The following is a 26,193-nucleotide window of genomic DNA, read 5'->3' on the forward strand; positions in this document are numbered from 1 at the left end:
AACACCAAATACACTTAAGACCTACAAATGTTCACCACAACGTCAGACAAAAAATATAGTTGGTACCATTTTGAAATATCACCCACACCTAGTTGTCATATTTACTGAAGGCCAGATGTAAAATTCGACCAAAGTAGCTTAAAAATGGTCTTTTAAAAGTAGTTTTAAACCTGCAGCTACCCTGTAAAAAGGCTTTGTGTTTGCATGTGTGTGTGGGTGCGTGTGTGTGTGTGTGCGTGGTTGAGGGTGCGTGCCTTTGTGACTGTCCTGACTGTCCTCCTTAATGAGGAAACACAGAGCCGACTAGTTTGTAGAAGGAACCTTCCAACCTCCATTACTGCAATAGTTACAGTGTGTGCTTCAAGTGTGTGTGTGTGTGTGTGTGTGTGTGCGTGTCCCAGTCTGTCCCCAGTAAACAGCGACTTCTCATTAAAGCTTTCTGCTCGACTGCCGGCAACTCCTGCAGACCACCACGATAATCCACTTCCCAGAACACACTCACGCGCACTAAACACACAAGATAGACACACATCTACACACACATACACACACTCACAGTGCCTTGGCGAACACCTGTGGAGAAGATGAGAGAGGAGAGAGGTGAGAGTCTGATGGAGGAGGAGGAAGGAGATAACTAAATATGAAGTTAGACTCGTTTCGTGTTGACGAGGAGGACAAAGGTGGGGATCTAGAGAAGAGATAATAGGATCTAGCGGAGGAAAGAGGTAAGCTATTATTGAAGAGAAGATAGAAGGGATCTACAGGAGTAGAGGGGAAATCTAGAGAAGAGAAGGGTTTTAGATGTCAGACAGGGCAGATTACATTGAAGGGGGATTGCAAATAGATCTACAAGGGATGTAAAAAGAAAAAGAGGAAATCTAGAAGAGATGGAAGATCTAGAGCATAGAGAGATTTAGAGAAGAGAAGATTTAGTATAGGAAGATCAAGAAATGGGAGAGGAGAAACAGCGGTGAGTGGTAATATCAAGAAGAGAAAAGTGGGGCTCAAGAGAAAGAGAGAGAGACAAATAGACAGACAGAGAGAGATTCAGAGACAGAAAAGATCAATTGGAAAAGAGGTCTACAATAGAGGTGATCAAAGGGCAAACAGAGAAAAGAGACATGTTCTAGAGTATAAGAAAAAAGGTTCCACAGTAGGAGAAGAGACCTCTACAATAGAAGTGGAGAAGAGAGGAGATGTAAATAAGAAGGGGTGAGATTTTGAGGAGGGATGGAAGATATAGAGAGAGAGATGAGAGAAGAGATCTAGAGGAGAAGTTAGGAAAGCCAAAGGTTTGAGGTCATATCTAGAAGAGGAAAGAGAGAGACAGAGGGTCAGGCAGACAGACAGATAGAGAGACACGGAGAGAAAAGGTAAAGGGTGGAAAAGATCTAGAATAGAGATGATCAAGATGGTAAGAGGGAAGAGAGGTAAATTCTAGTACAAGAGAATAATTCATAGTAAAAGACTAGACCTCTAAAATAGAAGAATGGAGAAGAGAGGAGGTGTAAATAAGAAGGGAGCTCTTGGGGAGGGATGGAAGATCTAGAGAGAGAGAAGAGATCTAGAGGACGGCTAAAGAAAAACGACACAATCAAGAGTAGAAGAGAGGAAAGAGAAGTTCTTGAGTAGATCTAGAGAAGAGGCGAGAAGATCGAGAGGTGAGAAGGAAGATCAAGAGAAGCCAAGATGAAAAGGAGAGGTACATTCTAGACAGGAGGCTTAGAGAAGGTAAAAGTGATCTAGAGCAGAACAGAGGAGAGACATGAGTTCTAGAGTAGGGAGAAGACTGGAGAATCAAACAAGAAAAAAAGGGATATATCTATTGACGGAAAGAGGCAAACTAGAGACGGAAGTGATTGAGATGAGGAGAGAAAGACAGGGTCTAGCGTGGAGGAGACAAACCCCTGAGTAGAAGATAGAAGGGGATGAGATCTTGAGCGGGGGAATGTGATCTATTTAAGAAGAGAGGTTAGCTAGAGGAGAAGAGAGGAGATCTTGGAAAAAGTGAAGATATGAGGTCAGAAGGTAGTTGTAGCAGACAGGAGAGCTAGAGGAAAAAAAGAGATTTAAGGCAATCTAGAGAAGGCGAAGAGATGAGATCTAATGTCGAAGAAGATGAGAGATCTCAAAAAGGGAGGAGATCAACAGTATAGAGGGATGAGATCAAGAGGGGAAAACAGATCCAGTGGAGGAATGAAGAAATCGCAAAAGATCTAGAGGAGGGGCGGGGTAGTCTAGAATATGGGAGGGGAGATCTGAAGGAGGAAACGATGAAGTAGTGAAAGTTAAGAGATCTAAATGCACGAAATCGTAACAGTACATTGCATTTGTTGGTTTCTGGCAAAGAGAAAAATGCCGTATCTCCTGTTACATCTGTGATTCGATCTGTGTCAAGCCCCTTTCACACATGCAAAATGATCTAATTATGTAAAACGCTTCTGCTGCTGTGTGTGAGTGTGGAAATGCACTCAGTTGTGACAATATTCTGCTCTCGTGGGTGCTGTGTGAAAAGCTTAGGTTGAAAAAAAATGCACTCTCTATCATGATGTGTGGAATGGAACTGATACTGCATCAAAAGCAGGGGAAACTGCCCTTGCCCCTCATTCTGCGACGATGGCTTTCACACAGTGCACGACACGGCGGGGGGAAGTCAAGTGGTGTGAGAGTATTTCAGCAGAGGGGGCTAGCACGAGGATGAGTTAGTGCCGTCTTCCCCCGCTTAATCCTCAGATATTAACGCCTCCTCTGCGTGTAAGGATTAGCCTCTCCTCTGAGCTCCAGCAGAGGGGCTCGCGCTTGCCCTGCTCGGCCCAGCCACGAGCCTTCCACTGCTGGCTTGCGTAGAGCGGCGAACCCCCCCTGCCGCCCTCCGCCTCCTGGAGCTCTCTATTGCCAGTTTGTTTGGTCCAGAACGTGGTACGGAATAGCCAATGAGGGGACGGCGGCAGTGGCGGGTGCGCATCTCCCCGGGCAACACTTAAAACGCCTCCCCTCAATTAACCTCACGCACAAACACACACACCGAAGAGATAACATGCGCATTGATATGCACGATACAAAGTCATACAGCACGGACACGCATCAGGGTCACGGGGAGGCTGATGCTCATAATTCATCTCGCATGCACACACACATGCACACACCCACAAGCACACACAGCTTGGTGCAGGATGCTGTATTTACAATTCGGGTCACACAAGCGCAGATAAAAACACACCAAGGCCAACACGGGTCATTGGTGCCACTGACTATAGTACACACACAAACACACGCAAACGCACACAAACACACACATGAGGCGCGAGGGCAAAGAATCGTTTACATTGTTTGTAATGCTGAGCACAGCCACAGTTTAACACTGAGCACACACACACACGCAGTATCACAGTTGCGGTGCAATGCACGCTTGTACACACACTCACACGCACACAGAAATGAAAACAAAAAACATTGACACACATACAACTGAAACATAACCGGACATATACTTTAAAAAGGCATAAATACACACAAACATTTGAACCCCACACAATGCACGCACACGCACGTGCACAATGCATAAATGAGACAAATCATGCTGACCCACACAAATAGTTTAAACGAAACAAACATACAGACAACAGACACATAGATTGCGCACACACACACACACACACACACACATTTATAGAAACGATTAAAACATAAGCAACACACACACGCATACATGGAACACATTTGTACAGATACAATTCAAGCATGCTCAAAAATTCAAACTGTTGAAACAAAACAACACGCACACACACACACACACACACGCACGCACACACCCACACACTTCCTTCGGGGACACGAGAAATGAGATCTCTCTGACCTTCTGATTTGCCGTCTGACTTTCCAGTCACTAAACTCTCTCATAGCCGGCGGCGTCTGATTGGCCGAGCCGCCACTGGGGGGGCGGGGCCAAGGCCTCCCAGGCTCGTCGACTGCAAATGGACGCGTCGGACGTCGCATCACATCACTCACATTTGCTGGCTTAGGGGACGTGATGTGTGCGTGAGTGTGTGTGCATTGTGCATGTGCGTGTGTGTGTGTGTGTGTGCGCGTGTCCAGAGGGTCCATGTTGTTCTGCTCCAGTTGTGTCGCTCTCTCAGACACCAGCCCTGTCCTCCACGGTCCACTTCCTGTCCATTTCCTGGTGCCCTTCGACCCTTGCTGGCTGGCTTGAGACTTCCCGGGGGTCCGCATGTGAGCGTGTAATGAAGCGTAAAGAGTCCCTTGGATGATTTTGCCTTTCCTCTGAATCCGAACACTATCAAGTCTTTGTACCGCACTTGACACTAATCACTGCAATTTCAATTCAATTTACAGGGGGCACTCTTCCACACACCAATAGAATATTGTTTATTTTCATCAGGCCAAAGCGATGAGGGTTATCGTTATTCTTTAGATATTGAGGAAATCTCAACTAAAATTATAACAACAACTTTGGTTTCAATACAAAAATGATACAAAGTATGAAAAGACACTAACAAACAATGTAAACAGACTCATATACACAGGTGCACACTTACAGGGGGTCCTTGGGTTACGAACGAGTTCCATCCCCGCGCTGGCGACGTAACCCGAATTTCCGCGTGAGTCGGAGTTAACGCTGTAATACCTCCAACTCTCGAAATAAACATTTGATGTTCGGCGGCTTCTTGTCTTTCTCCGACCTTTTGACGATATTGTTTCCGTTGTAATGGCATTCCTGCTTGCCGTTGTAATCCTGCTTTCGTTTTTACACACACACACACAACGAGGCTGGAGACAAAATAGCGGACGTCGTAAATTCAAAGGTGTAGGACGAGTACCTGAGGACCACCTTTATATTGAAACAAATAAATGTTACAAACAATCGCAATCAATGGAAACACACTTAAAGTGGAAGTCAACCCAAGAATTGGATTGGAATATGAGTTAAGCATTGAAAACCACCCGCGCGTGTCAGGTCGGCATTTTACGACATTATACCGGTCCGTCATTCGTCATCCGTCAGTGGCCAGGTGTACCCGACCGTCATTCTTCAGTCCGTCATTTTTCGTGACATACTGCATTATAATCATCAGTCCGTCAGTTAGTCCATCAGAGGTCTGTTGGTCGATCCCCCAATAAAACGCCAGAGAAACTGGCGTCCACCGGTGACAGAATAACGGTCCGTCAGCGGCGGTTAGTAAAGATACACTGACGGATGAAAATCCACTTCCGTCAGTCGTCTGTCCATCGTTTTAAAAAGATGCGCCGTCATCCTTCAATCATCATCAAAACGGGCATCCGTCAGTGACGGACTGATGGACCGGTCAGTCTGACGGAATGCCCACCTGTGGAAAATGACACCCCTTTTCTGGCACTGAGCCATCACTGGTCGTTACCTGAGCCCCGAGTAACTGATGTCATCCACACAATTATTTCAACAAAAAATATTTTAACATACACACCCATAGACAACAAATAGACTTACTGACACATGCACGCAATTGAAAGATTTGATTCTAAAGTCGGTGATCTTCGTTAAAGGTAGACACAGCATGGGCATTTGAAGTGTGACTTCAGAGGTAGTATCATCATCAGGGCTGTCTTGGTGTGAAAAGGGGGCTACTTTCTCACTGACCCTTGAAGCCAACCTCCCTGAGTGGTTGTTCTGCGTGAAAGGTAGACTCTAAATGGGCGGTTGAAATCCGCGATATCACGTGCCGACTTCTAAAAAAGTATCGGAGGCAGAACTGTCCAGTGTGTGAATAGGGGCTATTTTCTTCCTTCTTCTCAAAGCCAACCTTTCCCAAAAATATTGATCTGTGTGAAAAGTATACTCAAAAACAGCCCAACTTCTGAGAAAGTATCGAATGCAGGACTGTTTTTGTGTCAAAAAATCGAAATGATGAAAAGGGGCTACTCTCTCACCGCCCCTCATAGTTGAAAACAGCATGAAATGTAGATAGAGAATAGAGAGCTGAAGTTAACCTGCAGATTCCTCAACTTCCAAGGTGGTATCAGAGGCGGTATGGCCGCTGTGTGAAAGGAAATAAGTGTGATGAAGTGTGTCAGGGTGAAACTTCACGACCCGCTCCCATTTTCTGCTCTTCGTTTTCACACGTACGTCTGTTAAGCCTCTGCATGGAAAGGGACGAGTGGAAAACCGGGACGACCGTGTGAAATTTAACACTGTCGTCCTAAAAGATACCGACATAGGGTAGAGCGGTTGATGTCAAAGTCAGGTGTGTGAAGTTAACCACCTGACTCACTTCTCCCGCCCTGTTGAGCCGGAATTGATCAACCTTTGCCTTTCACGCAGAACACACAAACGGCAGTTGTAACGGGAGTTCAACCAAGCTTTTCATTTTGGCAGGAAAACAGTGCAGAACATATCAAGAAAAAGCGGGATAAAAAGTGGACCGCGGGTCACGCGGTCATCGTCGTGAGTTTCGACACACTGCCACGGTTCCCCGCGTTTGTGTGAAAGGGGGCCTCTCAATATTTAACGCGAGCTGCAGGAAATGTGTGCGGCGCGGGAGGGAGCGTGTTTGATCCATTATTCAGCCGCCTCGCGCCTTTTCTCCCGCTCGCTCTCGTGCTGCGTGAGCGAGATAACGGTTCGGCTTCACGCCGTAATTCTTTTGCATCACAGATTAGGCTGCAAAAAACCTATCCTGCTGAATTCTGCGGAGGGGGTAAAAACAGGAAAAACAGGCCGGTGCTTGTTTTTTTGTTGTTGTCGTTGTCTTTATCTTCAACATTTCACACGGGAAGATTTACCCGGCAGGATGAAGAAGACGACAGAATGACCGTAACCTTCCTCTTCCTCCTCCCCCGCTGCCGTCGCGCAAACAAACGGCAAAGAAATTTCCCACTGGCTTCCTGGACGGCCGTCAAAACCGCCGCGGGGAAGAGGAAAAAAAAATCCCCCAAACTAGACGCTAACGAATCCTTTTCTTTTCTTTTTTTTCTTGTTCGCCTCGTTACATATGCAAATGAGGCGGTCCTCCGCCTCCCAGCCGAGTGCCTCGTCGCGCGCCGGGCCGGAATCCGTTTCAAAGAGGAGACTATGAGAGCGGGGGTGCGAGGGAACGAGGGAGATCGGGCTGGGAGTGGCGCCAGATGATGAAGATGATGATGATGATTCACACCAGTGTAAAGATTTTGGACGGCGTGAAAGGTACATGATGCTCGCTCATTAGAGAAAGGCGGAGGTGAGCTCAGGAGGTGAAGGCCACAAATTCCGTTTCACACGCTTGGTGCTTGATTTGTTGTCTCACAATCACACACACTTTTTCACACTAACACTCTCATTTACGTACCCTCTCACACGTAAAAAGAAACACACACAAACTCTTTCGTGCCCACACACACACAATCATGCACACTTTCGTAACACTCTAAATTGCTCTCATAAACACACGCAAACATTCACACACTCACTCTCATGCAAATTCTCTCGCATGACCTCTAATAAAGACTATTTCTGTCACAACACACACACACCGTCTCTTTCTCACACAAATACACTCTCCGACACACCCCCAATAACTCATAAACATTGTCTCTCTCTCATTCTCTCTCACAACCCACACTCACATATTCACAATCTCACACACAGACACACACATCCGCTCTCAAAACACACATTCATGTTCTCACACTCTTACACTGTATTCACACGCTCACACAGTCACTCCCTCTCACAGCCACGCACACTCACATTCTCAAACACGCTCTCTCTCAAAGTCAAAGACACACACACACACACACACACGCACACACACACTCACTCACTCACTCACTCACTCACTCACTCACTCACTCACGCAATCACTCTGACTGTGAGTGAGTCAGAAAAGCTCACACACACTCACTCACTCACTCACTCACTCACTCACTCACTCACTCACTCACTCACTCACTCACTCACTCACTCACATGCTCACACTCATATAATACTCTCTCACAAAACACTCACTCACTTAGATTCCTTCATTGTCACACTCACAGTTTTTTTTCCCAGTACAGACACATGTACACCATTTTGCTTGCTGGACACACTTGTCCTCACATGCACACAGACAAACACACAATCACCCATTCACACTTTATCTGTCTCTCACAAACATATCGACACACACACACACAATACAAACTCTCTTGCAAAAACCACCCACACTTCGAATGTGCACACATAGTGCACACACCCCCACTCGCTCTCACACACAGCGGCAGCATGCCTGACGGTGCGCCGTTCCAAACTTTTGGCTCCATTTGAGCTTGAGAGTGCGGCGTGGGCCCCGCGGCAGATATGTGGCGCCACATAGCGTTGCGGGCAAAGCGGGCCCTGGGGCGCCGTCACATATAGCGCGGCTACGCCTTATTGGTTCATTTCACGCCGAGAACATGAGAACACCGCCGCGTCCAGATAACAACTTCCTCTTTTATCTCCTCTTACATAACCACACACATCCGCAATACAACCGACCTTGGACTGTGTGTGGGGTTGTGTGTGTGTGTGTGTGTGTGTGTGCGTGTGCATAGTCCCCCCCATCGTCGGTGGTTCTCCAGGAAGTTTCAAACTCTTCCTCCAAGTCATCTTCCTCCAGGGAAAACTTTTTTTGACAGGATTTTACTGGAACGCTTCCAAGAAAACTTTCTTCTTCTTCGTGTTATTCATGTTCTTGATGTATATGCGTTGCCGCGTTGTTGTTTGTGTGCGTGTGTGTGTGTGTTAATGAGTGTGTTGTGTGATGTAGATGTCTGCGATGGTGCAGGAAGTTGTGAGAAAAAAAAACAAAACTCACTCATAATTTAACACTTTCCTCATTTCACTCAAGAAGAAGAAGATAAAATATTTTTTTCTTGGTGTCTTTTGCTTTGTTTGAGTGACATTGCTCGGTTTTCTTCTGCCATGTGGTGGATGGTTTCACTTCCTATTTCCTTATTGGGAAATACTTCCTGCTTGCTTCTTGATCGTTCCACTTCCTTTCCATGTTGAAGTTTCCACATATTGGAGATAATTTTACTTCCTGTCCGTGTAGAAGTTTTCTCATATTGGAGAGCGTATCACTTTCTGTCATTGAGGACGTTTTCACTTCTTTGTAGATAATTTTACTCGCCGTCTGTCAGGAAGTTTCCACTCTCGCACTGTGTGTCTTCTTTTCTTTCTGCAAAATTCCAAGATGGCGGCGTCCCATTAATGAGTCCCCTAGTCCCCATGGCCCCTCCCACCCCCGCCCGCTCCCCAGTGCATCCTGGGAGATTTTTCCGCCGCGGGCGCCGGCACTGCAAATTTATTCACTTTTGTTGGATAATTGAATTTTCCTGTCATAGTAGGACCCGACCGCAGGGATGACAACCACTCTTCCTCCTCCTCCTCCTCCTTCTTTATCTTCTTCTTCTTCTTCTATTAATAATCAGTGTTGTCGTCGTCGTCACCCCACCGCTAATTCTGTACCGCCTCAGATGTGCGTTGATTTGCTTTGCCGTTGATGTTATTTACGTTCAGGCGGGAGCGGGCGCCGCGCATCCTGGCGGGGATGGGGGGCCGAGAGGGGGGCGGGGTCACTTATTTCCAGCGAGAGGGTAACTTCCTGTTTTGATGTGCACTTTAACGCCAACGGCGCTTTTATTCTACAACGCGATGACAGCTTCGATGCGCTCGTATGACGTGACGGAAAAACGTGTGCACTCGTCATGCACCATCAATCGGCCACACAGTATTTGAGTTAATATTGATTAAAAAATGGAAAATTAAAACTTCTCCACTGTTTTTTTTTTAGATACAATGGAAAACAACGTTGAGCATGTCCATCATGTGCCATCAATCAGCTCTTATGAAGTATTTTGATGATATGAAACTGTCTCCACACTAAAAAAAATAAATAATAAAAATCATCAAATCAATCATCACACGTCCTTTATGCGCCATCATTTGGCCATTCCACTTGCTTGTCGACTGAAGTGTTTTCGTGGGAGGAAACTGCTTCATTTAGATAAAAAATCTAACTCTGTGACACAATGGAAAATAAGTTGCCCACAATTTTATAACGGGCCATCAATCGCCATGGCATTATAATGCAATTTTGTCCTTTGAAGTGTGAAAAGTGAAAAAATTCCAAAAGACAAAAAAACAAAACTGCTGTCAAATGACACAACAGAAAAAAAATCTGCAGATATGGCCCTGACTCGCCATCAATCGCCTTCACCCACCATCAGTCGCCATCTGAAACCACCACATTTGTGTGTTCAACAAGAGAAAAATGATTTAAAAATGAAAAACTAAAACCACTCCACTCGTACGATACAACAGAAAGCTGTTCGCTTGTGTCCATTTCGCGCCATCAATCGCCACTGTGTTATGTGTCTTATAAAGCGTTTCAACTGGGCAAAAAATATTTAAAAGTGAAAAACTCAAACTCTCCCCCTGTCGTGTAACATAGCAGAAAAGAAAATCCAATGTCTTCACCACTTGACATCAGTCGCCTTCACCCACCATCAGTCGCCATCTGAAACCACCACATTTGTGTGTTCAACAAGACAAAAATGATTTAAAAATGAAAAACTAAAACCACTCCACTTGTGCGATACAACAGAAAGCTGTTCGCTTGTGTCCATTTCGTGCCATCAATCGCCACTGTGTTATGTGAGTATGTGTCTTATAAAGCGTTTCAACCGGGCAAACAATATTTATAAGTGAAAAACTCAAACTCTCCTTCTGTCGTATAACACAGCAGGAAAGAAAATGCAATGTCTCCACCACTTGACATCAATCACCATCACTCGCCATAAATCGCCTTCTGAAAGGTAAGCGTGACATTTCGTGTGTTTCAATGATCTTAAAGTCAAACACCTCCACTCTTGCGTGATACAACTGAAAACTGTGCGCATGTTTCCATTACGCGCCATCACTCGCCATCGCATCAGAGATAATCATGCTAATATTTTGTCCCTGGAAGTGTGGCGACCAGACTATTGTTTACCCACGTTATGGGTGTTCTTTCCATTGACAAGCCACTTGTCCCCTGCCAAGTTATTTTTTTCCCCAAAACATGCATTTTAAATTAATTGGAGACTCTAAATTGTCTATACGTGTGAGTATGAGTGATTGGTAGTCTATATCTGCCTTGCAATTGGCTGGGACATCTGCCCAAAGCAGCTTCGATAAACTCCAGCTCACCTGCATCCTATTAAGGACAAGCAACAAAGAAAATGTAAAGATGAACACAAACGTGTCAATGTGTGAATATACTGAAGACACCATTTTTGTATTCAGGCTAAATTTGTAAATTTGAAGCAAAAAATAAACCTTGCAGCTTTAAAGACCTCTCACACTCACGCGCACATTCTCTCACACACAAGCACGCATGCATTCCTCGCAATGGTCAAATATTTATGCGCTGGAGAAGCTGCAGCAGCGTTATTGCACTTGAAGTCGCTCCAGGCGCCTTCTGTCCGATTCTTTCACAAACGCTAAAATACAAAATGCTACAAAACCCGAGCATCAAACATGCGCACGCACGCACGCACGCACACACACGCATATGGACGCAACGCATCTCCTCACAGAGGACAATCTGAATTTCACGCCGCCCGTCACAGCCAGATTTACCTCATGTGGCTGTTCTGTTTGAAAGGTAGAAGGCACAAAGGCGAGAGACCATGACAATTTTCCGGCTTTTCAGGTCGTATCAGAGGCATAACAGAGGCAGGCCAGTGTGTGTGTGTGAAAGGGGATTAGCTAAAAGAGGGAATGGGGGTGTGAAGTTTAACATCCACTCACCGTTTTCACCCTTTTTTTTTTCCCACATTGCCTCCAAAAGCTGATTATTCCTCTTCCCTTATATGTGACCGGACTGTGCGAAACGTACCGACATAAAGGGGAGAGAGAAATAACGTTTCAAAGATCTGTGTGAAAGGGGAACAGTGGAAAGGACAGAGCTGGGCACTTGACCCTTTTGTGCCGGTGTGAAGTTTAAACAGCCACCCAGAATTGTACCTTTTTTTTCTCCACTTTTCACCATAAATGGCACCAACACTGAATGGTTTGAGTTGAAGTCAATTTTCCACCTCCAGCCATAGTACAAGTGAAGTGAAACTCACTTTACAAAATTCCCCTTTCACATTGTCTACAAAAACTCATTTTCCCTCAGTTTTTTTTCCTTCATGTGTTGCTTTCCTGCGTCAAAGGTAACGATACAGAGGGGAGGGATCAATGCACTTTTCTGACTTTTGAGGTAAGATCAGAGGTAAAACAGAGGCTGATATAGTGCCTCTGTAAAAGGTGATTTGCAGAAAATGTGACCAGGTGTGTAAAATTTTACAGCAGCAGTGTGAAAGGGGAATGGCAAAAACCTCATTTCACACTGTCCATCAAAGTCAACTTACCCTTGTTTTTTTTTTGTTTTTTTTTTTTTACCACCCTGTTGCTGTTCTGTGTGAAAGGCACCAATTCAACTCTGGGATGTACTTGTACCATTTTTGCTGGATGGTTTTTGTGTGAAAGGAGTTGAAAATAGCTTGTTAAACAAAACGCAGAAAACAAAGACTGTTTTTTGTGGGGGTTTTGCCCTTCAGAAGTTATAAGAATTCTTGAAGAAATGGGGATAAAGGTGTTTTTGAAAGAGGTGTCCAATATTCCACAATTTCATTGTCCTGTTTCATATTCCAAATGCCCTTTTCTTCCTCTGATAAATTCCCATCTCCCTCATTTACTGCCAAACCTGACACATGAAAGAACCCCCTCACTCCTTGCCTCCCTCCTTGCCTCCCTCCTCCCCCTGTCTTATTTCCCTCCAACTCCGTCTCCCCTTCGTCCTCGTCGTCCCTGCGTCCTTTAAGTAATTGCTGACTAATTTAATTCCAGCAAAAGTCACAAGTTGTTGAAGTGAGAATAAAGAGTGACAAGACAAAGTTCTAATGTGACCCGCGACACAACGGCTGGGCAATGACAACCACCAGGGAGGGCAGGCAGCGCGGGGATGGCTCTGGAGGGGGCGGGGCATCTGTAGAAGATGGATAATAACAACCACGAAGTGAAGACAGGATGGAATGTTGAGGCAGAAACATGAGCATCGTTGTCACTCGGTAAAATTCTGTTAGTCAGCGCTTTATAGTCATTAATAAGCATTCTTATTAAATCACCATGCGATGGCCAATTAAAAGCATAGCACTACATCAAAATTAATGTAATGCCAAATTCAGCGTGCATAAAAAAAGCATAAAGAGTGAAAAGCGGGTGTGATTACTTTTCAAAAGCAACACTTTAATTGTCCTTAAAAAGAGATACTTTAAATCTTAAATCCTCTATGAAAAATTAATCTTTTACGTTGTTGTCCAATGAAGCAGTTGACAAGAAAAGCATGACTCATACTTGACTTCAAATTATTCAAACAGCAAAACAATGAGGCCAGTTGGTATTAAAATCAAATTTGAAGCGTTTAGTCAATCAAAGTTGTTTTTTTTTCTGGTGACTTTCATGCAACTTTATTGGAAAGAGCACAACATTGATGTAAATGAGGTCCACAATGAGGTGTCTTTTTGCCCTCGAAGAAGACAGAATACTTTTATTTTCCGCAATAAAACTACTTTTGTTGAAGTTCGCTGTCCACACAAAACACAGCGAGAAAGTAGACAGCGAGAACGTTTTCAGCACCAGGGACAGCTCCCGTCCACCTCGTCAGCTGCACTTGCTATTAAAGTGACAGCACTTGACACTCATGTCTCCCGCCCTGTTGGATTTTGCGTTCTGTGTGAAAGGAACAGGCTGACAAATCACACATTTCATTTACTTTACAGTCAGAATAATAAAAAAAAAAATCACAGCACATCTGTGTTAAAGGGAATACCGTAATATCATAATAACAGATATTTAATCTGACGCTTACTTCTCATGTCCTGTTGTTGTTAGTTATTGGACTGCTGTATTTACTGGGTTCTGTGTGAAAGGCACAGGTTAGTACAGTTAATGGCAGGTATACTTCTACAGCTCAAATGTGTCATTTTCATGGAATTTCTGTGTGAAAGGAAGTATTACTGCTAAGAGTGACGTTTCACACATCCCACTCTCTTGTGCTAATTCTGGAATTTGTGTGAAAGGCACAGGATGCGTTATGGTCTGTGTTTTGAGTTTGGTTTTTGACTGTAGTTTCATGCTTTTCCTTGTGTTCCTTTGTCTGTCTCTCGTTAAGTTATTGCGTCCACCTGTGCTTGAAATCCCGGCCCCTTGTGTTAGCCAACCAGCTTCCTCCTACCCTCTGCGTCTTGTCCAGGTGTTCCTCGTTGTATCGTCAACTTGTCTATTTACTTGCCCGCCTTCTTTCAGTCCCCGTTGGTTCGTTTGTCTTGTCTTGTCAAAGTCAAGTCCCAGTCCCAGTCCCAGTCCCAGTCCCAGTCCCAGTCCCAGTCCCAGTCCCAGTCCCAGTCCCAGTCCCAGTCCCAGTCCCAGTCCCAGTCCCAGTCCCAGTCCCAGTCCTAGTGTATGTTTTGGTCCTAGTTGTTTTTTTTGGACTTCAACATTTTTTGGTTTGGTATTATCCCAGCACCTTGTTTGCCTTTTGTTTTAAATCAAATACTTCATTGCACACCATTTTACCTCCTGTGTTTGGGTCATCCTCAGCGATAACCTAACAGAATGGAAGATATCAGATCTACTTTCACAGCTGGGGTGCACCATTTTCACAGAATGTATGTGTGAAAAGTAGTGCCGTGGGACACCGTGTTGTTGGCTGGCTTTTCGTGAAAGGAACAGGCTGATAAATGCCGGATATTCTTTCACTTTTAATATGCCACTTTTTGCTGAATGACTGTGAGAGGGAATAAAGTAGTTCGACACTCACTTCTGGTGCCCTCCTTGCGCTGCCTTCTGTGTGAAAGGCAGAGCCCGATAAATCTACTTGCACGACTAAACGCAGAATCTCTGCATGAAAGGGGAATCAAAATGTCACTTTGAATAAAACCCACAGATGACATATTGTTTTTTTGTGTGTGTCCCTTTTAGAAGTTGGTTACATTCAAGGAATTAAGGGGGTGTTTGAGAAGGGGGTGTCAAGTGATCTGGAAATAATTTCCATTTTGTACTGCTGACATCGCCACTCAGCAATCTAATTAGTTTGACCACAGTTGGGTGATGGCGGCGGCACAATGGTGGAGAGAGAGGCCTTGGGGGGTCTGCCCCTGGGTTGAGCGCAGATAAGCACGACACTGGCTGAAGAAACGACATCAGCATCAATGAAGCACCCACACAGCCATAATGGAGCACTTCCTACTTCCTATAGGGGCGGGGCTACCGTGGGTAGATTCCTCATGCGGCCATTTGTTTTTTTGGAGGAAATATTGGGCTTTTTATAAAGCCACTCATGTTATGATTACAATCAAACATTTATATGTAGGATATTAATTGTAATACAATTGCATTTAAAAAAATATTAATTGTAATACAATTGCATTTAAAAAAATAACAAAGCACAATACAATGTGAGTAAAAAAAGAAATCAATTGATGAGTGATGATTAAGTCATTGATTATGTCTGTAACATACAGATAACCAGAAAATTGGCAAAAATGGTGATCACTGTTTTGCAAAAACAAAAAATCAGATGTTTGCTGTTGTCCAATTTTGAAAAAAAAACAAAACACAATGATCAGTCAGATCAAATCAAACAATCAAATCAGAGAATATTTGATCTGGACTTTTTCAGGTTAAATAAAGTCTCTAAAATACTAATGGATCAATAAAAAAAAGTCTAAAAAATTAATTTGATTATTGACTTCACGTCCATTAATCAATTAATTGTTTGAAATAGTTGCCGTTTGGCTTCAAAGCTAATGATATTAACGGAACTGAAATCCTATTTTTAGAACCAAATGCAAAGTGTAAGAAAAGGCGAGTTCAAAGTTCATGACTCAACATTTTGCCGCCTTTTTACACAGGAAGTCCTTCAAGCGCCAACCAACCGTACATGAGCGAGCGGGAATAATAAAAGGCGGAATAAGAAATGTGTGAGTGAGCATGTTGGCGAGTCAGCAGCGGTGCCCGCACGCACTCGCTCGCTTCGCGCCTGCAAAATGGAAGGCATGAATTTCAATTGACATCAAGCGGACGGACGCCATTTGGGGTGTGTGAGGGGGGTGGCCTGCCTTCTCCCGCCAGGACAGAACCCCCGCACACAACCCCTCCCCTCCCCACCCCTTAGCCTCACACCCCCACTCTCCCACAGCCTGGGATATTAGAGTATCTAATGTCACGCGTGGGGAGAGAAAGGTCACGTTCTGCATACGCACTTCACATTTGCCTTTTTGCCTCACTGACCTTTTCCACACTCTTTTCTTCTCCCACTTTCCCCCAACATCATTCGTTGCCTTCCTCTTTTTTTCCTTCATGTTGGGCTACTAATTGGCTTTGTTCACGCACCCCATCTAACACACCCGACAGTGCTGGCGCACCCCTTACCTCAGCACCACAACTCCCCCGAAAACGGACTAAACAACCCCTGTATCGCATGATTTGAAAAAAAAAATGTATAATACCCATTATAAAACGTTTTAAGCCACGCACCCCCTTTAAATATTCGAAAGTGTTGGTGCACACCACCACCCACAAAACCAGCTAACAAAGTTTAACATCTATTGGTTGATTTGGAATGATTTTGAATCAAAGAACAGCCGTCACAAAACTTTGTAAGTCACACACCCAAAAAAAAAGTTTTAAAATCCAGACAGAGTTGGTGCACCCCCAAGGCACCACAACCCTCTCAAAAACAATTTCTATTGATCATCTATTGATTGATTTTTGGTGGTTTGGCATCATTTAGCCACTCTAACAAAACTCTTTTAGTTGGTGCACCCCCTTTAAGGTCCTGAAAGAGTTGGTGCACCCCTACCCTGGGCACCCCAACCCCGTCCCAAACCATCTAAACAAACCTTGTTTAGCATCTACCTACTGAGTCATTTTCATTAAGTTTACATTATGACACAGCTCTAACTAAATTTTAAGCTGCACAACCCTTTTAAGAAGCCAACAGAGTTGGCGCACCCTTACTTTGAAACCACAACCCCACGAAAGACTCTAAATGAACCGTATGTGCCATCTGTTGATTGATTTTGAAGGCTTTTACATCATGGAAAACCCAGATAGCAAAATTGGTCTGCCCCAGTGATGGGCCATACAACCCACTTGCACTTGGCCAGATACTTCACTCAACAACTGGCCCAAATCTTGTCTGCCAAAGTCAAAATAGTGCCTCTTTTGCTAGTCCTGGGCCATGTTCAGTTCACATGCCGTATGCCAGTACCGACTGAATTCCACCTGTGCCAGCTTCATGTAAAATCTGGCCCAAATGCTTTTGCTATGTGGGCAGCTGCAGCAAAACATTTCAAGCACTGCACCCACTTTAACAGCAAGACACAGTTGGTGCACCCCTTCTCTCAACACCTGAAAAAAAAAATCGTGTTTATCATTGATATATAGATGTTTAAATGATTTTAGATTGCAAAATAGACCTAACCAAACATTTTAGGCCAAGCACCCCCTTCAACAACAACATAAAGTTGGCGCACTCTTATCCCTGGCACCCTCATTCAACCGCTGGCCGAAATCAACGGTTTAGTTGATAGCTTGCTTGATTTTCCATTGTAGGACTGCTACAACATAATGTTTAAACAACGCACACCCTCCCAACAACAAGACTGAGTTGGTACACCTCCATTTCCAGCGCACCCCTATCAAAATATACAGAAATGCAAAATGTAGAACTACAATACAATGCATTTTATGTCATAGAACAGCCTGAAGAAAGTGTTTTATGGCACACATCATCTACAAATCCCCTAAAAGAGTTGGGGCACAGCAACCCTCCAACCGCAGCCCCCCCAAAAGTAGTCATAATACAACCACTTAATTCTTCAAATAAACTCGGAGTGCAAACACATCAGTGTTTACCGCAGAGCATCTTGGCATTTTTTATCTTTGGCACTCCCTGAAGAGCGCCCACTGGGGGTCCGAGCATCCCACTTTTCTATAAATGTTTCCACACCTTACAGTTTTAATCTTGCGCATCCCCTGAGGGTCCCCCCCCTTGAGAAAGCTGTTGTTATACTTGTTGTATATGAAGTTAATTAAAGTTTGTTTTCAGGTGGTTGTTATTGTTGTTTTTGTCATCATGGCAACAGGACTTATTGAATGTGTATTGTGTTGTGCAGACCTGAGGCCCCTTCCGGACGTGGCCATGACGGGCAACTGCACGCGCGAGTGCACCGAGTTCGGCCACTCTGATTCGTGCTGGATGCCCGGCCAGCCGTCACCCAACCGCAAGGGGTCCAAGGGAGCCGCTGTCCCCCCCAAGTTGTCCACCTTCGTGCCTTACCAGGAGATGGACGCCGCCCGCGACCCACCACCTGCGCCACCCATGGCCAACGGCAGCCCCAAGCCCGTCCCTGTGGAGGATCGCGGCGTTGGCGGGAGCAGGGTGGCCAACATGCGCTTCATGACACCCTACAGCAGTGCCTACCCCCTGGCGGCCGCCGGCCAGACCCCCGCCAAAGACTGCGGCCTGGAGGAGATCCCCCTCAGCCAGGCGGTTGAGTTCCACTCGGCCGCCACCCCCACGGGCCATGCCACCAAGAGGGAGATCTACCTGTGAGGGAGGCCCATGATCCCCGATAACCGTCGCTCCCTGTTGACGCTGCTCACCTGAACACCTCACACCCCAAACCACTTCATCCAGCCCTCAACCACCTCCCTGTCCAACACAAAAACTTCACTACCATGCCAACCCACCTCACAGACACCCTAAACATCTCATCCGGAAACTGAAACTCCTCCCTCACTTCCCCCTAATCACTTCCCTGCCCTTAATGCCCCAACCAGTCATCACACCTTCACCCCTAACCACCTCCCCTCCCCTTTATCTGACCCTTAAACACCTCGTCGACTGCCCCTCAAAACCTCACCTTACCCCCAACCCCATGCCTGCCCTATTAAACCACCTTACTGTCACACCAGACTCATCACCATCACCCCAACCACCTCATCACCCATTTAAACACCTACTCGGCCTTGAAACACTTACTATATTGTCCCTAAACACCTTACTCATCCCTTAATCACCTCTATTCTGTCTCTGAACAACTCACTTCACACTCCTTCCCCTTCAACACTTTCCTCCACTATCTTACTTAATACCTAACTGCTGCCCACAAAAAGCTCACCAGGCCCCAAAAAACCTCAACACCCCCTCGAACCCTTCCATACACTAATAAACACCTTACTGCCGCCCCCAACATCAGCCAATCAGCACTGCCCTTACTAATCCCCCAAACACCTCACTGCCCTATTAAACTCCTTATTGGCCCATCCAAACACCACAGTGCCCATATACACATCACTAAACACCTTCTTACATCCCAAGCAACACTATGCCATATTAAACACCTTCACTGACATATCCAAACACCTGGCCAGTGCCCTAAACACCTCACGGGCCCCCCTAAACACCTCACCATTCTTAATAAACCTCTTATTGAGCACCTCTCCGGCCCTTAAACACCTTACCTGTGCCTGGCTGTGTTGTAGCACAGCCTCCCTTAGCCCACCTTCCCTACGCCCATTGCTCTAGGCCCCACCCACCTGGTTTTGCGCCAGCCAATCAGCTGTAAATGAGGAAATGGAAGGAATGTAAACAAACAATGCTTTGCGTCATCTTTTTTCGCCCACCTGCTCCCACACCCCCTCGAGTGGACTTTGTTGTAAATCCTTTCGCAGTATTCTGTGTAAAACTATCTAGCCTGACTTTGGACTTCTTTCTTTGGATTTTTGGAAAGAATTTCCCCTCAACTGTTCTGGACGTCAAACAACCTGGCCTGTTTTTTTTTTTCTTTTTTGTTGCCAGGATGTTTGCCTCGTTTACACACGGCGGGAATCTTTTCCTCCCGGTTTTCACATGTAAATATGGCAAAGCTCACGTGACGTCACACCGCTGGACTGACGAGTTTTGCATGTACAGACGCTGCCAGGATTTTTTTTTTGGGGGGGGGGGGGATTTTTTTTCTTCTCTTCAATATCACAACACACTCGTGACGGGACAAAACCGTTGGGAATAATCCACAAGCCCAGAATGGAAGTTGTAAGCGTCCATGTCAAAATTTAAATGACCATCAGCTTCATCATCATCATCATGAGAGCTGAAGGTTGAAATGTTTTCCTGTTCGTTGTTGTTGCCCAGATTAATGTTGATGGCACATAATTTATCAACAGAGGTCATCAATTAACATAAAAAGTCAGCACAAATGATCAAGTTGATTTAAATTGACCCCCCAAAAATTATAATAATTAAAAACTGTTGTTTCATTCTGCGAGGAGCCAGAAAGTTTACAGGAAGCATCACACCAGTTTGAAATGGCCATGTCCACTTTTTTCTCACAATAGACACAATTGTTTTTATTACTATTGCTTTGTTTATCATTATTAATATGTCTTTAATTATAATTTTTGGATGGAGTAGGATGCAAAATAGTCATTCTTTTTGACAAGGTATTATTGTTATTAATTATAATTTTTATTCTGGCATTTTATTTTTTGGAGGGCAGATTCATCATTTTTTGGGTAAACTTTACTCATTATTACTTGCATTATTTATAGTATTAATAATAATAGTAATACAAATAATAATAATTTATTATTATTATGATTATTATTATCATTATTTATAATAGTATTATTAATAATAATAATAATCATAATAATAATAATGCATCAGTTTTATATTGCGCTTTTCTGGACACACAAGGACGAGGATGACAGTGAATATATTGTTAGTTAGATCCAGAAATTATTAAAATTGGAGGGCTTTAATGATGATTTTTTCAGATAGAAATGAAGCCAGATGAGTAAATTGTCTTTTTGGGGGCTTTCACCAGCCATTCAAAAATCCACCAAAAATAAGATCCCTGGTGGAAAAATCGAAGCGATCGCAGATATGACCCTCCCCCCAAAAAACCCGGTGTGTACCGTCCCCCTAAATTAGTTAGCTATTTTGGTTTGATTTTGGTGCCTATTTTGTTGGATTGGTCCATTTCCAGTTGTGTTAATTTAAAAAGTAGCGTTTCAAGGCCCAACACACACTTCTGCCTTCCTCCTCCTCCTCTTTTCGTCTTTCCTCTCGCCCTGGCCGTCAAGAATCAGGTCATTTTTTTTCCTTTCGCACCTCCCGGGCGGCCGGCGTGTTTTGCTGCGTGAGGTAAAGATGGAGGACGGAGGTTACGCTTATTCTTTGCCACCAATTAACCTCTGCTGACCCTCAGTGGCCTTTTGCTGCCTCTGTTGGTTTTGAGTGTGTGTGTGCGTGCATGTGTGTGTGTGTGTGTGTGTATGAGAGAGAGAGAGGGTGAGAGAGAGAGAGGGTGAGGGGGAGAGAGAGAGAGAGAGAGAGAGAGAGAGAGAGAGAGAGTGTAGTTCATTTCTTAAAGTTTAAATCAGCGTCACAAATTCTTTTAAGTCTTAGTTTGAGACTTTTTGACCCTGGGAAAAAAAATATGTTTCTTTTCCCCTACTTTTATTTATTCCTAACTCCAAATTTGTGGTGTGTGGTTTTGCAACATGAATTTTGGTAGATATGTCTATCATGAGTAGATCCACAAAAAAGTCTCAAGAAGCCATGCCCGAGAAGAAACGGGCAGTCTGCCATCTTGGTCTGAAATGACCGTTGAAGATTCACTGTGGTCATTTTCGGAGGTCCTTTGAATGTTTGAAATTCAGATCCCAAAGCCAGTGTGATTTAGTAATTTGGTAGGCATGACTGTCATGAGCAGACACACATAAAAGTTTCAAGAAGCCATGCCCAAAAAGGTGCAGGGACTCTGCCATTTTAGTCCAAAGTAGCCAATTAGGGCTCCCTACAATGTATTTTTTTAATTCAGCCCCCACAACCCATTTTGGCTTGGGAACATGAACATTTGGTAGGCATGTTTATGAGTAGACCCACAAAAAAAAGCCATGTGGAAAGTAGGAAAAAGGAGTATGCCATTTTGCTTCAAATATGACATTAGAAGGATCATTTTCCTCAGAAATTTTATGGAAAATTAAGCCTCTGCCTCTAGTTTGACTTAGCAACTTGGAACTTGGTAGGCGTGTCTATCAGACCCGAAAAACTCTCAATCTCAAACTCTCAGTCTCAAAGAAGAAATGTCCGAAAAGACATAGGAAGTCTGCCATTGTGGTTTGAAATGGCTCATTTAGTCCATTTCCATGTGTCTTTCAAAAACAAACTCCTCCTACAAATTGTGTCCGATTGCTGCTAAATTTGAACCTTGCATATTAAAAATGACCATGCGTGTTTCACAACTTCCTGTTTTTCTGGCTCCCCCGAGGAAGAACTAGTTCATTAGCCTATTGGCATAGTTTCCTGTGTTATATAATTTAGCGTTTTCTGAAATAAAAAATAATAATAATTGCAAGCACATTGGTAGTTTTTTGGATTCAGTATTTTGACTACAGTAAGTTAAAAATGACTTAGGCAGCTAAGTTATTAGGCTAATAGGTTAAAAATTGTTTATTTTCCATCCTTGCATTGCATGCTAATATTTATTTTAAAAAATTCCAAGTTTATAAATTATTTGCTGCATTTTGTCATGAAATAAAAGTGCACAAAGTTGGTTTCTTCAGCTCTCATCCAAACTCAAAGGTGAAGTTCACAAACTCAAGCTGACATCATCCAAGCTCCTCCCTCCCGCACATGCTACATGCTAACACTAACACTGAGCGCGTCTTACATTAACGCCACAGGGTGCCTTGTGTAGCGCGTAACACACGAGTGACGAGAGTCGGAATCCTTTTGTTTCTGAAAATTGGAAGTCGGTTTTGACGAGAAAAAGCAGGTTGTTAAAGTTATTACATAAAAAAAGAAAATGTCTTTAAAGTTCATTGAAGTATTTTGTATTCCAAAACAAATAACGTACAATTTGACACTCAAATTTTCAACATTTTTATTAAATCGAGTAATAAGCATTGGACCTCACATTTCCCACAATTCACTTTTTTTTTTTCTTAATTGTGTATTATAATTCTGAGCATGGAACAAGCAGACTTGTGCTCTATGTTTTTATTTATTATATTTCTTTTTATTCCTTCTTTTTAACAAAATTTTAGTGAGCTGGCACACTGTGTTTTTATACTTCCCATTTCAATCGGCTCCTGATCTGCACACCACCACGACAACTCGCCACAAACACAGTCGGGTCCCTTCAAAGGCGTTAAATGGCAAAAATTGCAAGTTGATGAATTCCAAATGAGAAAACTTATCTCAAATTGGTCAAACATATGAAAAGTGCAAATGATGTTGTTAAATACCAATATGTAATAATATGTATACCTAACATAAAAAATAATTTTAGCCACAAACAGGAATATGGGTAAAAACGCTTACAAAATCGCAAACGAATTACTTTGGAATAAGATGAAGTTGACATTTGTTCCCTGCGGATGTTCACCGTAACAGGAAAACATAGCACAAATTATTTCAAATGTAAGAGAACTCATATACGTACATGACATCTTGTCATGTTGAAATAAAGTGAAATGGATGTCAGTTCCTTGCAGACATTCAACCAAATGCACGAGAAACATTAAATATTTTGGGACAATTTGTTGCAATTTCTTTGGAGACTTTTAGCCATAATTGGAAGTATGGGTCTCAGTATGGGTTAAAAGGACAAAACTGTAAGTTCAAGGCAAAATGATTCAAGCTACTAAAAGGAAACTAAGAAAATTAGGTAAAACATAAGAGGAACGCAATTGGCGACATCATGTTAAATATATTTTTTTGTAGTCATAACAGTAAAACATTTAATATTTTTAAATAAGCTCTTATTTTATCAATGGAAAGAAAAAAAGGTCTCTTATTTATATGCGATAGACTTAAAAAAATATGATTAATGTACTTGTTAAGTGACTAGCAAAAGCAATTTGTTGTCAATTTTTTAATTTGAACTTTGAATTGATCAAAGCCACTAAAATAAAATCAGTTTTCCTGGAATATAATAATTAACTAATTAAAATGATTAAGTTAAATGTGAGAAAATTGCAATATTTTTCAAATTATATAAACTTGCTGATTTAACAGATTTTGTGGGAGGGAGTAATTATGTTACTCACAAACACAATTTCTAAATTGTGATTTTAAATCAGGGATCGAAACAAATTGACAAGTTAATTACAATGAAATGGACAGTCCCGTAATGTAAGAAAAAAACAAAAATGAAGCCAAATGTATAAGAAGCGTGAGTACAAGATGTAAGAAAGCAATTTGTTTCAGTCTTCCTAGGTAATTGTTTCATATTCAAAAAAATAGCTCTTATTTTTTTCTGTGAAAAAAAAGGCGATCGTTTTCAAGTGCCATAAATTAGCCGACTTGAGTAAAAAACACCTTTACCACAATTGTTGCGTAACTCGCAAACCTGATTTGTTACTTGATAATGTGCTTCAACGTCTAAAATCACAAGGTACGTCAGAATCATTTAAACTAATGTAAAATCATGTTCTCATTACATATAAAAACCCTATACAAAGTAAGTGAGTCATACGAGAAGTGAAAATACATGTTTAAAATCTATTTATTCAAGTTGATTGTTTAATACTTTTTTTAAAAATCATTTTTTGATTTAAAAATATTTTTGTAATGTGATGAACTGTCCAACTCTTAAAAAAATGATAGCGTAATTTTTACGTAAGTCACAAATAGAATTTCTTGTCAGTTTGTTATGATCTCTTTGTTAAAATCATGTAATCGAGTTCATTACGTCTGAATGATTGAAGCTGCTAAAACAAAATTGATATTCAATTATGTAAAAAAGAAACAAATTTAGTCAAACCTATGAGAACTGCAAATGAACGTTAAAAAAATATTTGTTACAATCTATCCAGTTCATCGTTTAATACAAAAAACAAAAAAAACAAATTTTGTTAATTATTTTAAAAATATATATTTTTCAAATGCCACGAACTAGCCAACTTTTTTTTTAGCGTAGTTGTTACGTATCTGGCAGAGGTTTTTAAGCTAACAGGTTAGCATGGGAAGTTTGTAAACACATTTTTTGTAACTATGATGAACACAACAAAGCTAAAAAAATAAATAAATTGCGTCCGCGTCAACTTCAAGCTTCCAACTACGAAGCAGGACACTTTTTTTTTTTTTTTTTTTTTCAAAATTATCAAGAAGAAGCCTGTCCATGTTTGTAGACTTGCTGTGGGTTGGTTATATTTCTCTAGAAACAATGCTAGTGATGCCTTGTTTTTTGTACAGTTTTATGTACATGCAATTGTAGTTTATTTTGGTTTGTTTTCTGATGAGATGACAATTTGAATATAAATATCTATATCTACTATCTTGTATCTGTACTCGAAGCGTGTGAAGGAAATGTGGCGCGTAGGCTCGTCCAATGTTCGTAGGCTCGCGTAGGCTCGTCACGCCGCTCGTTTACTTTTGATTCCGATGTGTTTTGTCTAGTTTTTTAATGATGTTATAGCGGAGGAATGTCGGGTGACGTGTTCGTTTTTCTGTTGCTTTGTTTTTTCTTTTTGTTGCTGTTTCTTCTACATTTTTTTTGGTCCATCCGCATGTTTGACTCAAGAATCAATGTCAGTGCTTTTTTGGGGGATTTTTGCTGAGCAAATCAAAGAAATTATGACTTGTAATTACTTCTTCCTCATAGCTTTACAATAAAATACATTCAGTCCAACTGTGGTGCCACCTTGAGTCTGATTTGTGGACACACTCGGACTTCATTAGCAAAAGTATTGGGACACAGATAATCAATCAATCAATCAATCAATCAATCAATCAATCAATCAATCAATCAATCAATCAATCCCAGAACACACGTCTCAAAACTTTTGTCCACATTTTATTCACTTCCTGTCAGTTTTTCAAAGCTTAGATTTTCAATTGCTGTATTTCCCAATACTTGTGTACGAATTTTCTTGACTTTCTGGGTGTCCCAATATTTCCACATCATCTTTACTTTCCACTTCCAGTGGTGGCTGAGGAGATTTGAGCAGTTCAGACAAGGAAGGGCTGCGAAGGAGAAAAAAATGAATGGAGGAATGCAAGGGTGACATCATCACAACTCTCCTTCTTCAGCTCCAAACTCATCTGTCTATCACACATCTTTACTTCTGTCCGTATCTTTCTATCATCCATT

The 26,193-nt window shown here is 42.7% G+C and overlaps 1 protein-coding gene across 2 annotated transcripts in view; it reads left to right on the forward strand.

Moving 5' to 3' along the window:
• LOC147151301 (protocadherin-1-like) overlaps nucleotides 1–26,193 on the forward strand; it is a 202,301-nt gene that overhangs the window by 99,715 nt on the left and 76,393 nt on the right. Inside the window, exon 5 of one of the 2 annotated variants that reach the window (XM_086017286.1) lies at nucleotides 18,202–25,731. The exons of the other annotated variant lie outside the window; for it this stretch is intronic. Within the exon in view, the coding sequence (XP_085873412.1) occupies nucleotides 18,202–18,641 (440 nt within the window). The 3' untranslated portion in view covers nucleotides 18,642–25,731. Of the gene's footprint in view, nucleotides 1–18,201; nucleotides 25,732–26,193 lie in introns of those variants that run through there. 2 annotated transcript variants of the gene reach the window in all.

This window comes from Filicampus tigris, chromosome 2 (assembly GCF_054856515.1).
Source record: "Filicampus tigris isolate MCC_2025a chromosome 2, RoL_Ftig_1.0, whole genome shotgun sequence".
In the NCBI taxonomy this organism is placed as follows: domain Eukaryota; kingdom Metazoa; phylum Chordata; class Actinopteri; order Syngnathiformes; family Syngnathidae; genus Filicampus; species Filicampus tigris.